This window comes from Megalobrama amblycephala, linkage group LG9 (genome assembly GCF_018812025.1).
Source record: "Megalobrama amblycephala isolate DHTTF-2021 linkage group LG9, ASM1881202v1, whole genome shotgun sequence".
Taxonomy (NCBI): Eukaryota; Metazoa; Chordata; class Actinopteri; order Cypriniformes; family Xenocyprididae; genus Megalobrama; species Megalobrama amblycephala.
Genome location: NC_063052.1, coordinates 43,803,303 through 43,817,579, shown reverse-complemented (window position 1 = coordinate 43,817,579; position 14,277 = coordinate 43,803,303). Strand labels below are relative to the sequence as shown.

At 47.7% G+C, this 14,277-nt stretch overlaps 1 protein-coding gene across 1 annotated transcript in view; it reads right to left on the bottom strand.

The window, feature by feature from the left end:
- Window positions 1–200: 200 nt before the first annotated feature.
- The window catches only part of LOC125276050 (adhesion G protein-coupled receptor B1-like), a 14,575-nt gene continuing 498 nt past the window's right edge, over window positions 201–14,277 (bottom strand). Inside the window, exons 2-32 of the mRNA XM_048203468.1 lie at window positions 11,641–12,491; window positions 10,887–11,036; window positions 10,703–10,798; window positions 10,446–10,610; window positions 10,197–10,361; window positions 9,911–10,075; window positions 9,656–9,820; window positions 9,466–9,567; window positions 9,244–9,350; window positions 8,963–9,157; window positions 8,805–8,873; window positions 8,445–8,553; window positions 8,214–8,357; window positions 8,044–8,119; window positions 7,740–7,842; window positions 7,572–7,615; window positions 6,321–6,444; window positions 5,271–5,374; window positions 4,726–4,828; window positions 4,478–4,628; window positions 4,321–4,390; window positions 4,168–4,234; window positions 3,991–4,076; window positions 3,734–3,905; window positions 3,559–3,654; window positions 3,433–3,472; window positions 2,649–3,283; window positions 2,503–2,538; window positions 2,309–2,413; window positions 2,140–2,190; window positions 201–2,043 (exon numbers count right to left, since the gene is read on the bottom strand). Coding sequence (XP_048059425.1) covers window positions 1,846–2,043; window positions 2,140–2,190; window positions 2,309–2,413; window positions 2,503–2,538; window positions 2,649–3,283; window positions 3,433–3,472; window positions 3,559–3,654; window positions 3,734–3,905; window positions 3,991–4,076; window positions 4,168–4,234; window positions 4,321–4,390; window positions 4,478–4,628; window positions 4,726–4,828; window positions 5,271–5,374; window positions 6,321–6,444; window positions 7,572–7,615; window positions 7,740–7,842; window positions 8,044–8,119; window positions 8,214–8,357; window positions 8,445–8,553; window positions 8,805–8,873; window positions 8,963–9,157; window positions 9,244–9,350; window positions 9,466–9,567; window positions 9,656–9,820; window positions 9,911–10,075; window positions 10,197–10,361; window positions 10,446–10,610; window positions 10,703–10,798; window positions 10,887–11,036; window positions 11,641–12,352 — 4,605 coding nt within the window. The 5' untranslated portion in view covers window positions 12,353–12,491 and the 3' untranslated portion in view covers window positions 201–1,845. The remainder of the gene's footprint in view (window positions 2,044–2,139; window positions 2,191–2,308; window positions 2,414–2,502; window positions 2,539–2,648; window positions 3,284–3,432; window positions 3,473–3,558; window positions 3,655–3,733; window positions 3,906–3,990; window positions 4,077–4,167; window positions 4,235–4,320; window positions 4,391–4,477; window positions 4,629–4,725; window positions 4,829–5,270; window positions 5,375–6,320; window positions 6,445–7,571; window positions 7,616–7,739; window positions 7,843–8,043; window positions 8,120–8,213; window positions 8,358–8,444; window positions 8,554–8,804; window positions 8,874–8,962; window positions 9,158–9,243; window positions 9,351–9,465; window positions 9,568–9,655; window positions 9,821–9,910; window positions 10,076–10,196; window positions 10,362–10,445; window positions 10,611–10,702; window positions 10,799–10,886; window positions 11,037–11,640; window positions 12,492–14,277) is intronic.

The following is a 14,277-nucleotide window of genomic DNA, read 5'->3' as shown; positions in this document are numbered from 1 at the left end:
GTCAGTTTAATGTACAGATTACATGGCCCGACATGTCAACTTCTGACTCAACCAATCACGTGAGTTTGGGGTGGGACTGAGATCTGTTTGACTGACCAATGACAGACACGAGGGAGTCTTCAGGAAACCTGTTTGCACTTCCTCTTGGTGCCGCTAGAGCTGCAAGTTTTCAGTCAAGAAAGTGAAGAACAGACACTTAGTAATTTTAAGTTCTTTTATTTTATTAGAAACGAGACACTTTCACCTTATTGTTCTTAAAACTGTACAATCACAAGAGGAGGTAAAACACACACAGAGAGACTCTGTTGCTGGAGATTCAGACAAACATCAGAAACCTCACGCGAACATTGGAGACGCGAGGAAGGATATCAGCACACACAGAGAGACAAACAGGTTTATAAAACAAGAGACCGTACAGACGACCGTGGGTTCAGTGTCTCAGCAATATGGAGGAATCAAGTAAAAAACTCAAGGGCATTTCCTGAAGCACAGTCAGATATATCTCTAGGCTATTACTCTGTGTAGATATCATATTTTTCTTTCCTGAAAGTTCTTTTAGCAGCAAGACACAGCGTCTTGTGTTGTCCATCATTTAATATCTAATATAGTCCGTGAACAGTGTTGTCATAAAGGTTTCTATGTGCTCTATAAAGACGATATAAAACTCTGAAAATGATTAACAAAACCTGACAAGATTCTAATGTCAGTCCTGCTTGGGCATCAAGCATCTGTCCTCATATTGCACTGATGCCAGTCAATCGTTTGGCATATCTACTGCACCGGGAGTCTCTCCCGCCGGCACTGCGGAAGTTCACAGGCGGGCAGGAGCCCGTAATGTGCGCTGGGGCTTCGTTCACAAGGCCGTAGAAAGAGCCGCTGGTGGGAATGAAGGGAACACAGTGGTCTGATCCAATGGAGCGGAGGAGGAAACAACAGCTCATCCTCAAAGAGTCCAAGGCTACACAGTCACTGCTGCTCCGCCTACATTACCCAGAATGCTGAGAGAACTTCAGCTGCTCATGCTGGGATATTTCGTCCTGCTGCTGTTTTGGGAATGACTGAACAGTTTCATACAGTTCTTAAAAATAAACTCTGATGAACAGAAATATGAAGACAAGAGGAGAAACTTGACCATTACATGATCATAAGAACAAAGGAATAACAATAATAATAATAATAATAGTAATAATAATAATAACAGTACACTAATAACAGAGGAATCATGAAAAGTAAATGCTCAGCTCTTATAGTCTTTTCAAGTTTTCAGTACAATTATTTCCCCAAAGTTTGATGGAAGCGTCCAGAAATGCTCCACGCAAAGCTCTAAAAACAAACACCACAGCGACAGCAGTTCATCTGTGTCCATTTGGCACAGCTCACAACCACTAGAGGCTCATGGGAGACGACCGCAGAGATCGCTCTGGAAGGGGCCCCAAAGGGCCAAACTCAAGCAGCCGAGAAAGCAGTCGACCCTCCTGCAGGAAGATTCGCCCATTCCAAAACTGAGCTGCGGAGAAATGAAAGGGCACAGGCGGGTGTCCACGCCACCTCCTGGACCAGATGGAAGAGTGTTGGGAAAAGCTCTCGATGAACCAACCGGAATCTCTCCTCGCATGGAGTTCGGAAAACCTTCAGACGCCTTCTAATGACTGAGGTCAGTGTCATCTTGAGCTGAGAGCTACTTCTGAAGCCGGAGAGACACGTATTCAAATGACAGACGGGTACAGCGCTCCCCTCTCGGGTTCCTCTCTACCTCTCTGCCCTCTACATGCTCAGCCCTTCATTTACGCTCTCTTTCCCAAATCAAAAACAGACCGAGGTGTTCAGGGTTAGATGTTGTTCCCGTCACACCTCTGTCTGCAGGTCAATGATGTCTTGGCCCACAAGGGGGATGGTCGCTCCGGCCTTTTCCCATTCCACACCCTGGAGATCCAGAGGAGACGCCTGAAGCGGCTCCAAGTCCTTTCTGACCCAGGCAGGAGGAGACGCCTGCGTCCGGCTCATGCTCTCCCAGGAACGATCCATGGCTCCCTGCTGCTTATCCTGGAAGGAGACATTGGGAACAGAGTTAGAGATGCCATAGTTGGCAGAGAGCGAGAAAACGTCCACCACAGGCAGCTGAAAGACTGGGACACTTACGCTATGGTTTGTCTTGTCACTTCCAGCTGAGGAAACGCTCCATCTGACGGACTGCGGAGAGAAAAGAGCATTAATCTAAAGACTGACCTAAGAGGTTCCCATATGTTCTCTTTTGCAGGAGTTCAATCATGGAAAGTTTCACATATGACCATCTGGTTTAGCGGCTCACCTTGCTGTCGGAGGCCGGTGACTCCCTGTCCTTCTCAGCATGATGCATCTTCCTGTTGAGGTCCTGGAACATGTTCTGATGGCGTTTTCGCGTGTGCATGATTTTCTACATGAGAGAATAAGGAATGGTTAATACGGTACAGTTGCAGATGTACATTTAATTAATTCTACAAAACTCTGAAAGTGAGTAATTACCTCAAAATCCAGTTCTGCATAACGAGATTTCTGCCTCTGTGAGAGTGAAACAGGCAAACTTTAGTGTCACATGATGCAATCATCCTGTAATTCATTAGATGCGGTGTTCAGAGGTGGCATTAGCAAGAATAAATGGCGTCTCTTACCCCTTCGCTGACCTCCAAAGAGCTCATAGACAGGGTGGAGATGGTTTCGCTCTTGGACATCATGGAGTTCATGGAGTCGAACGTGTCACCCAGACTGCTGGTCACGTGACTCTCGCTGGAGATGTTGTGGATGTTCTGAATGGGCGAGTCGCGCTCCGAGTACGATACGCTGACGCGGTCGGCGGGGAGCGTTTTGACAGCGTAGGCGGCCTGTGGTTCGGCGAAGGTTCCGCTCAGATGCATGAGACGGGCCTGCGGGAGCTCGGTGCTGATGTTGTACTTGCTGGAGCCGCTGGAGTCATCTTTGGGTTTGGCGCGGAGGGTGGAGGTGGTGTTGGGCAGGAGCACATAACCGCTGCCATCCGGACAGATGCTCTCGGCCTGAGCGAGGGCCAAATCGACATCCAGCTGCTTGAAGAGCTCACTGTCACACACGTACACAGGTTTGCCGCAGGACGGGTCAACTCCGCGACCCTTCTCTCTCCGCAGGGTGAGCGTGTGGCTGGAGTACTCGGGAACGGGGGGAATGTGGCTCTTTCCGCTGGGGTTGGAGGGAAGGGTGTGGAAGTTTGGGCCGAGGGGCAGGGGCATCTGTGGAGGGGGCATCTTCTCCTCAGAAGAGCTCTTCATTCCACCTGAAGGAAGCAGGGAGACAGGTGAGCATGAGGCACGTGGAAATTCAGTCCCCCTCAGTGCCTAAAGCTATCCTACCCTAAGTTTCTTATTATTACCTAACTGTAAGAACACATCAAGTTTCATGCTCTATGTTGTGCGTGAGCCTCACCTGGTCTGTTTGAGTCGGCATCCTTCTCAAAGTCAGAAGACTGAAAGAAAGAAAGATGAGAAAATCATTATATAAATGCCGTTGTTAGCATGTGAAATGCACGAGAATGCTTGCATGTGAACTCACCATGAGCTGCGTGTGGCCGTTCTGCAGGGAGCTGCCAGAATCACCATTTCCGTCATCTTTACGGTCCACCACACGGCATTTCACCGCCTCCTGAACCTGAAACACACACATTTATGAGCTCTGGCACACTCAAACACGTTAAACACACACGTGTTGTGGTCGTGAGCATGCTGACCTCTCTGCGCAAGATGCAGTGCACCATGACAATGATGAATCCCTCCAGAGAGTCGAAGACAGCAAAGAGGATCTGGAAAAGTGCGGAGCGGCGGTCCGTGATGGCCAACACGGCCGACATCCAAGTCAGAGCGAGAAGAGGGAGGACCACACAGGAGCTCCACAGTGACGCCCTGCAGGACAGCACATTTAATACAACGTCCGGCTGATGTGTATGCGAGACTCTAGAATGTGACCGGTGTTTACGGCATTTCTTACCCAGCCCTCTCTTTCAGCTTAACGTCCGTGATGCCGTCCTTGGACACGAGCTTGTTGAAAACCAGAATACCAATCACCATGTTGACCTGAAAACACACAGGGAGACATCAGTGAACGCTCAACACCTCATGTGCTGTCGACGCAGTAATCATGCAGTGACCGTGAGCGGCTCCTCACCAGAACGACAGCAGCCGCCGGACCCACAAACGAGTACAATAGACCGCCCTCGAGAGACAGCCAACAGCTGCAGAGAAGAAGAGACACCCGTGTTAAACCCAAAAAGACGGAAAGAGAGAGAGACAAGAACGAAGCAGGATGGGAAATACTCACTAGTTGACGGTGCCGTAGCCTTTGGCTTTGGTGAAGCCGACAGAAACAGCGACGACTAAAGCAGGCAGACCTGAGAGAGAATCCAGAGACAGAGTTAGACACCATCACAACAGAGACATGCAGGAAAATCAACAACAACAACACCACACACACTCACCCCAACCCAGACACAGGAAGCGTTTGCGGATGATGCGGTTTCGCAGGCGGCCTGTAACGGCCATGTAGGACTGCCACGCCTCCGTCAGGACCCAACAGAAAGAAGACAGGAAGAAGAAATGCAGGAACGCCGCCACCAGCGTACACATGACCTGAGAGAGACAGACGGAACGAGAGGTCAGACGTTTGCCATCAGAGCTGACCAAAGTCAGGTCAGAGTCCTCAACGCCAGGATCAGGGTCGCCTCACCTTGTTGCGCGCTTGAGTCTGACTGATCAGAATAAGGGCGTTGGAGCAGATGATTGACAGACAGAAGTTGATCAGGATCACTGAACGCTCAGAACGAATATACCTGAGAAGAAACAGGCAATCGATGAAATACAGTCAATCAAACATCCAACAGAGGGGTTTATAATCTGGGGTCCGGGGACAACTGGTGGCCTCAAGGGGGGCTTCAGAGAAAAAGGTTGCAAAAATGGTATGAATATAGATGTAAACAATAAAACCCCAATTATTATAACAAAATACATAAGCTACAGAATTTGTCATTATTGCAGTTTTATTCTGATTTATAATGACTGTTCATTAATGATGAGAGGATTATACATGTATGGTGGGTAACTTAATAAAAGGTAAGGCAATATTGCGACTAGCATTGTTCACTGTATAAATATACATATATTTAAGAAAGGGGTTCCTCGTTAAAGGAACATCATATGATATATAAAACCCCTGATCCAACCGATTAATAAATCATACAATCAATAAATAAAGCATTTTGGAAAGTTTCTTACTTCCACACGGAAACATAGATGATGATGAGGAGGAGGAGGGTGAGGGATGATACCCCACATCCCACGATCATCGTAACCGACGGTAACAGAGACCTATCCATGTTCTGTGAAGAAACACAGTAACGTCAGTGTGAACACACACACACACACACACACACACACACACACACACACACACACACACACACTCCCTCAGGACAGAATGACTGGCAGAAACAGGGCAGCTCATATGAAGGAGACGTGAAGGTGAGAGAGATGCTCCACATTCCCTCACTGCTGCTCCACATTAGCACATTTAAACGAGTGCTAGGTGTGTGTATACACACACACACACACACACACACACACATTAGGTGTGTGTTATATTATGAGCTGCTTTCCACCTTCATTTGCCCTTGAAGAATAAAACACTTCATTATATTTCATTTTAAAACACACACACACACACACACACACACACAATGTAAGAGGGTTTTTTTTTTTTTTTTTCTTAAACCAGCTTTGAACTGCGCGACGCGTCAAAACCGCTCCAGTAAAAGGAAGCGTTCTGTCTGGACGCGTCGCGTTGCAGTGCAGGGCTGTTTTTTTCTCTCGTGCTGATAACCGAATTACAGCGCGAGGCTGCGGATGCGGTTGCCATGGCAACTGCTTCTGCGCCAAAAAAGATAAAAAAACAACGACCCGGATCACATCTGTAAATGCATTAAAGCGAACAAAAACACGAATGAAAGACAATCAGATCCATCATTGATCATCAGATTCCTGAAGAAAATTTGATGTCCTGATGAGAACCGATCGATCACAACACCTTATCATCTATCAGCTGTCATCACATCGTCATTAGACAAAAAATAAAAAATCACATGAAAGATAATCACATCCGATCAAGCGATGATAAACGAGGTTTTAATCGATGCTGTTCGGTTACCAGGAGCATCGCTTCATTTTCACACTCACACACACACACACACACACACGCAAGGCGATCGGACACACACAAACACACACACACACAGACACAGAATGCTCCGGTGATGATCGGACACTTACCGCATCAGGGTTTGGTCGCGCGATCAGGGCGAACGTGGACAGTCCGTCACACACGCATGTGGTGCTGGAGTCGCGCGACACCGATCTGCAGCCGCGCGCGGACCAGGAGCCGAGCAGAGACGCGCTGCGCGCACACAAACACACACACGTTAGATACACTGAAATAAACCCCCCTCCACACACACACACATCCAGACTCACACACTCTTACAGACCACTGAATGTCAGGTAGTTCATTAATATATATATTACCTACCACTGTATGATTACCATATTCATATCATAACCATATTTACATTCTACAACAGTTCTTGGGGATTTTATGTTGCGCTTTCATAACATTGAGTACAGATGTCAAAAATATTCTTGCATAAATCCAGTGTAATTTTATTTTATTTTATACTGTTATTATACTACATATTAATTTCTGTCACTATTCAGTTCTGCTGGTAATGTGTATATTTGACAATATGTATGTAAGATGATGGCAATATGGTATTGATAGATACACACACACCATTAAACAATCTGGTCACACAGAAACTCAACTGTTTAAATATGTAAACTAAGGCATCAGTGTGTGTGTGAGTGTGTGAGTGTGTGTGTGTGTGTGTGTGTTTGGCACAGGTCTGATGGCAGGTGGTTGAGCTCATGTCCTGTGAGAGCGACTGACTCCTGCCTCCATCACAATCCCATCAGTGTCACAGGAGCAAAATAACTGAAAATACACTGATAGTTGTGTTTCTGGTGCTGATCGGTCAATACTGTGTTCCAGTCATGCTAAATACATGACATTAAAAGACAATTAATGTCCAGTAATATTAATGATTTGACTCACTGACACTATCTGATGAGAACAAAACTTAATCTGAATAATGACTCTTCGTCTTCTGTAGAGCTGCTTCACTCCTGAATCTGAATGTGTCTCATATTTGATGAAGTTTGATTCAGTGATTCTGTTATAGAAATGTTTTAAGGAACATTGTGTGAGTGTGAGTGTGTGTGTGACAGGCAGTGTTTGTGTGGGCAGTGGATGGTGAAAAGAGCCATTGAAAGGTTTTGAATACTCTGTGAATATTTATAAGGTCATAAGTGAGTGTGGAATGGGGGCGGAGGCTCATTTGAATATGATTAGCGGCTGTCAGGGAAGTGTGGAGATGACACAGTGTACCGAGGGCAGAAGAGAGTGTGTGACCTTTAGAGCTGCGACAACACACACACACACACACAATCACAAGCGGGTCCACCCACCTCTCGCTCTCGTCCCAGGCGATGCAGGTCTCATTAACGGTGCCCTGCAGAAGAGAGAGAGAGAGGTCTGGTTAGGCGGTGTTTGATCTGTGTCATATGTCACTTCCTCCATGTTCTTTAACCCGACACACACGTTCATCTTTCATCAACAGAGCAATGGTGACTCACATTGTGCAGGTGAGGGAACTCGATCTCGACAGGTGCTGACAGGAAACCAGGGTTGGGCTTCACCGTTACCGTGACAACCTTTGAGTTGAGCAGCGTGCTGTTGCTATGGAGAAAGAGATCATCGATCGATCAGAATCACTGTTATTGATCATGTGTCTCATCTCTTTGTGCTGAACTGATTATTAACAACAAAAATGCATTTTAGTTTTATAGGGAAATTCATATGTAGACAATTTGTTTGTCTAGAAAACTTATTTCAAGGTTGTGAACCAGAAGATTTTTAAGTGTGTGTGTGTGTGTTTACCTCTGTAAGGACAGGATGGGACCCAGATTTCTGTAGAGAACGATCCCGGTGACAAACCCTGTGCTCTGCTCAGCATCTACACACACATTCAGAGCTGCATTAGTCTCATTACACAGGAGTAAGTGTATGTGTGAGAGAGTGTATGTGTGTGTGTGTTTATGTGTGTGTACCTGGCACATCTAGACTCAGGGCGTTGCGGGACACTGTGATTTTCTCTTCTGAATTGCGAACCCAATCAATCATCCCGCGCCAGCCCTTCAAGGGGAAGGTCACGTCAGCGGTCATGGTTCGTGGACGCTTCTGGATGCTCAGCTCTGAAGAGACGGTCAGAAAACAACAGTCAAACACACACAGACACAGATATCTTTCTGATTCCGTCTCGTGACTCGTTTCACACTCACCCAGATTCTCTGTGACCTCATAGATGTCCTGGAAGTCTCTCATCTGACGGCCAATCATGTCAATGAAGTTCTCGACCAGACTGAAGAATTCCTTGATGTTTGCGCCCATCTGCAGCAGACCAGAACAGGGCGTGTGAATGGTTTGGTGACTGACTCATTAGTGTTTGTGTGTGTGTTAGAGCTGTTGTACATCTCTGACGTGCGTGTGTGTGTAGGAGCGTGAGGTGTTTGCCTTGTCTGCTGTCACAGATTGGCATGTGGGCGCACTCGATTTCTCTGCTTCTTTATTTGGTATGAAGACACAATGTGGATGCGTGAGACACATACGTCAGTTTCAGAGCAAATCACACACACACTCACCAGCTGAGCTTCTTCCCATTTCTCTCGGTGTGTCTCTTGCAGTAAGTTACTAATGGTGTGAGCGTAATTCTGTGGGTCAAACAATTAAAGGTTATTAGATCAGACATACACTTTTCTCATCATCATTAAATGCTTTGCTCATCCAGACAGTGTTGTACCTCCACATCTGCATTGCTCAGGCTCATCTTTGACCCTCTGAAGATCTCTGTGCTGTTCCTCAGGACCTCCATTACAGCCAGCAGGTCTCCGCTGTACTTTGTACCATCAGTCGATGCCATCCTGAGTTTGGACAGCACCTCAGACACGCCATCCACCAGCTGACCGCTCTGAGACTGAGTCACATGATCACGCGTCTGGGAAGAGACGGTCAGGAAATCAGTCCTCAAACCTTTAAGCCAGTATTGACACCAAGTACTAGTGTTTGGTTGATGGTGCTTACCAGGGTCTGGATGTCCTGGAATTCTTTGGAAACACATTTGATGTGAGTTGGGTTCTCCCAGAAGGCCAGACCTACAGCATCAAGCGTGCATCTGCGGAGGATCAGGCCTGCAGGAGTCAGGAAGAGGAGGGTTAATGCCATCTCTTTCACTAAAATCAGGCCAGTGACCCACATTCAACACAGAAACTAGAGCGCTGGACGACTGAGATCTCAGATCAGTACCTGTGGCATCAGAAGGGCAGGGCACAGCAGCCATGTCGCCTGCAGGCGTTCTCTTCCACACCACACTGCCATAGTTCTCCTCTCCGCAGATCTCGTGAGGTTCTGCAAAACACATTTTTAAGCACTTAAAATCGCTGCCTTAGAATGAGTACATACATTGCTGCAAGTAAAATCTGGTTTGAGCTTTTACCTGGGCACCGCTTCTCGTTGCAGTTTCGCATTTCTGTTTTATCACCGTTGCAGGGCTCTCCACCAAAGAAAGGTCCTTCGCACACTCTCTGTCTGAGCTGATGACCTCCACCACAGGACTTACTGCAACTGCCCCATGAGCTCCACAACAGCCATCTTCCGTCCACTAGAGGGCGATAACACTCTTCAGTATCTTTCATATAAACATTTGTTCAGAGACATTTAGGCACGAAAAAGTTGGTGAGGAATACTGTACCTGGGCAGTCTCTGAGGAAGCAGTTGCTGGTTTCTTGCCACTCTCCTCTGCACTCTGAGCCTCCGTACGAGGGGCCGTTACACTCACGAGTTCTCTGCATCGTTCCATTAGAGCAAGAGGAAGAGCAAGGAGTCCATCCAGACCACTCGTTCCAGGAACCATCAACTATGGGGTTGGGAAGAACAAAGATGTTATTGAACTTGCATTTGAAAGGGCTTGAATTATTAAGGTGTACAGTGCCATCTGGTGTTGAGATCTGGAATAGCAATCAGGCTGTTTTACTGACCTGGGCAGACAGCGATGTTGCAGAACTTGGTCTGTTTGGTAGGTCCGCGGCAGGGTTCTCCACCGTGCTTAGGTTGTTTGCAGGTACGGACGCGATCACGGTATCCACGACCACATGTGGACGAGCACAAACTCCAGGGTGCCCATTCATCCCACAATCCATTCACTGCAAAAGCAGCGTCATCAGTCAATCACTCATTCCGTGATACAGACAAATGAATATTGACAGTGTATGTGTGATCTGAAGTACCTGGGCAGACGGCAGTGTTGTTGCATGGTCGATTCTCTCTCAAAGGGCCGGTGCACTGGATGCTGTGAGCGGACATCATGCAGGAACGAGTGCGAGTTTGCCAGCCTTCACCGCAGCTCACAGAACACACACTCCATGAAGACCACGTGTCCTGCTGGGTCTCTTCTGCACACACAGGAGCATAACAAAGAGTTTGATTTAGCACAACACTTTCACTTTTCCAGAATGCTTTCTAGTGTTGCTATTTAGACACACACCTTTCTGAGGGGCCTGATTTGCCATGATGGTGCCATCAGAATCACGCCGCTGGCCGATGATGGAACGCAGACCTTGACTTCTCTGCCGGACTTGACCTGCACAAATCAACACAAACCCACGTGTGAGATCAGACGGCATGCGCTCGCATTCACTGCGGGGCACATTTATGGACATGGAACTGACCGATGCAGGGCTGAGGGTTGCAGGACCGTCCCTCCTCAACGACGCCCTCACAGACGCCATCCTCAGGCTGGCATGCGCGGCTGCGCACCTGGACTCCGCCGCCACACTCGTTACTGCACTCAGACCAGCGGCCCCACCCGCTCCAGCCTCCTGCAGACACATCACATAAATATACTTCTGTTAAGAGCACATAGTGGATGAGTAATGCTGAAGAGGTGGAGGAGAGAACATTCACTGCAGATGAGTCATGATAATGCTGCTGTCAGTGCTGCCATCTGCTGGTCAACTCTGGTTTCTGCATACAAGCTTCATGAGCATAATAGAGGCGTCAAATCTGCCTGTCAACTTATTGACAATCGATGTGGCATTGTTTTGTCATAAATGTGGGTTTAATGTCAAAGAGGCGGCCTCTGTAACAGCAGGGCGAAAAGTCTCTAAGACAAACAAATGCTTTTGAACCTTTTCTAAACAAAAAGGAGCTTTGAAGGCCAAATGCCAGGACACCACATGATACGACCATTTGAAAGGGTGAATTGCCTCTAATACCCGTGGTGTCCTTTGGATGTGGTGCTTTTGGTGCCCAGTGGGTTGCTATGACAACCTCAAGCACAGGGCATTGATTGCTTTAGCGGAGGCTCGGGGAGCGCGGCTATAGAGCAGCTGTTCCCGCAGAACCACATTCTTTTCAGGAATACATACAAATTTGCTTGCACTTTACCAAACAAACAGGTCCTACTGCATCTAACACACTTACGCATGATCTCTGCATCGCGGTTGCTGTCTCTAACATTGGGCGTGCACTTCTCCGTGTAGATTCCGCCTCTGTAACAGCCACCTTGCTTCCTCTTGGGCGGTTCCCAGCACTGGCAGGGGGTCATCATGATGCCGCAGGGGTTTCCGTGGGTACTGGTCGCCAGGCAATCTTCCAACCATTGGCACAGCATCTCGCAGGCAGGCATACTCGGGTTCCTCTTTCCCACGACCAGAAACTCAGCGTTGAACTGGCTGCCTTCGTCGTTCCCCTCGACTTCCTCCACGGGCTCCATACCGAGAAGTGGCGTCACCTTCCGCACCTGCAGGAACTGTTTGCTGGACTCCAGGTAGGCCACCGCAGAGGAAGCGTCACACAGTCGCACCACCTCGTCGAAGCTCTCCATGCCCAGGTAGGTGCGTGAGGTCTCCAGGAACGAGTCGAACTGGAAGGTTCGGATCTGTCGTGGGGTGCAGGTCTCAGTAGGCTTGGTGATCTTCATGTAGACGGTGTAGCGGCGAGGATCGGGGTTCTGCAGGGTCCAGGAGCATGGCGACGACGGCAGGGCAGTCTTGGAGGAGAAGACGCCGAAGAAACGGCTCTGCTCCAGGGTGGCACAGGTGGCAGAGGCCGGCCCGGAGGGAGTGGAGATGCCCGGGGCGAACATCACACACATACAAGCGCACAGCGCCAATGAGATAAACCGCCACTCCATGTTCTCGCTTCAGGAGGACGGGTGGACCCTTTGATATGAGTTTAGACTGGGGTTCTTTGATCTGGTAGGGTTTTGATCTGTTCACTACGATGAATACGGATGGAGGGTTTGATTCTTCACTAGATTGATAGGGACATATCTGTGGGAAAACAGGAAACAGAAGGGATTCAGAGTTAGCACTTGTCAATCATAATAGGACAGTCATTGTAATTATCATACTGGAGCAGGTCTGCCATCTGAATAATATCTGTAGCTCAGAGCTGTGCCCTCCATTCCCATTAGTGTGCATTCGAAGAGCCCAGTCAGAGCGCTGGTGCTAATGCGTACACTGCCATCACACTCAGACTATAATTACAGTGCCCTTCACAGGAATCTCTCTCTACATCGCTCTCTCGTTCTCTCCTGCCCACGCGTTCACACGTGGCAGAGCCGTTTGCGTCAAACTGACGTCCATGAAGACTCAGCTCGCACCCACGGAAGTTCAGCGCTGCAAAGATTCTTACAGGGAGAGAGCAGGATATTTCCGCATGAACGCTCACCCCCTCCCTGACAGAATGCAGCGTTTGCAGAACTTTCTCTTCGAGTGTTGTTGCCATAGCTACAGGTGCTGGAGAAACAGATCTGCTGTGTGGAGAGAGTCCTTGTGCTTTATGAGCTGCACCTCTCTCTTTCCAAGCACAGTCCCTCGCTCTATTCCAGAACTTCTGGCGCGTCTCTCTCTTTCGCTCAAAGACACTCATTCAGCAGCGAGATGAAAGAGAGGGAGTGCAGCTGTGAGCGGTGAACCAATGATCATCTTCATCATCACCTTCATCTTGCTGGACTGTTGTGAATTGATAATGTGGGGCTGAAAAAACTAAAGCTCAACAGTTTTATCAAATAAAATAATGTGTCACTCTGTTTAGTAAGCTGGGTTCAGTTACAGTGAGTCAGAACTCAAGCTAATGCACTCCACTGACTCTGAGAGACCGGAGACTGTCGACTACAGAAAATGAGAGTACTTCAGCTCTGCCACTCAACCTCTTTTTATGCCCCAAATAGGGGGCTGAAATTACACATTACATCTGTAGTTATGGAAACAGCTGATGCTTGAGAGAGCAGGAGGAAGTGTGCGAGACAGACAGAGAGAAAATGCACAGAGTTTATGTGTCTATTAACCCTCGATGGCTACTCCGATCCTGGAATGAATGTCAGATTGTATCTGATCTGAACAAACACAGAGACTTTGTATTTAATCCTGGGAAAGTCTGAGACATGCACAGCTCTGCCAAGCACACTCAGAGCCATCTGTGAGATCAATGTGTGTCTGGTGCTGTCAGAATAATAACACACACATACACTAACACACTGTGCATGAGCAAACTCACACTCTATGACAATTATCACTCATTTAGGACACACACCTGCAGCACAAAAACACTCATCTCACGAGTTAAGCTGTGCGTTGCAACACCGTCAGCAATTAAACTGTTTGCAGTGAGATGCAATCAAATAAGAAATAAATTCATTCTTCGCAAACGTGCAAACAATAACAAATGACTCTGTGAGCGCGCCCAGTTGAGCCGCTCGTTCATGCACGCGCTGCAGACATTATCAGCCAAACTCTGAAACATGGAGAGAAGTGATCAATGCGCAACAACTTTTCAACGAAACACACAACATGCAGAGCGCACGAATACTGACTGATTGTTGCAGTTAAACTGAAGCTGTATATGCTGAAAGCAACTAAAACAAACATTTTGAGAATATTGCTGAGACAAGCATTAGTGTATAATCTACTGTTGATATCAGAAAGGTTCATGAAGCTCAAGTGTTTGTGCAAATGATCTTCTCTAAACATACTGACTCAATACAAGACACACAGCTTAACATAACATCATCTTATAGACGCGAGCGTTTCAGCACCGCGGACAGCGGCACCGCTT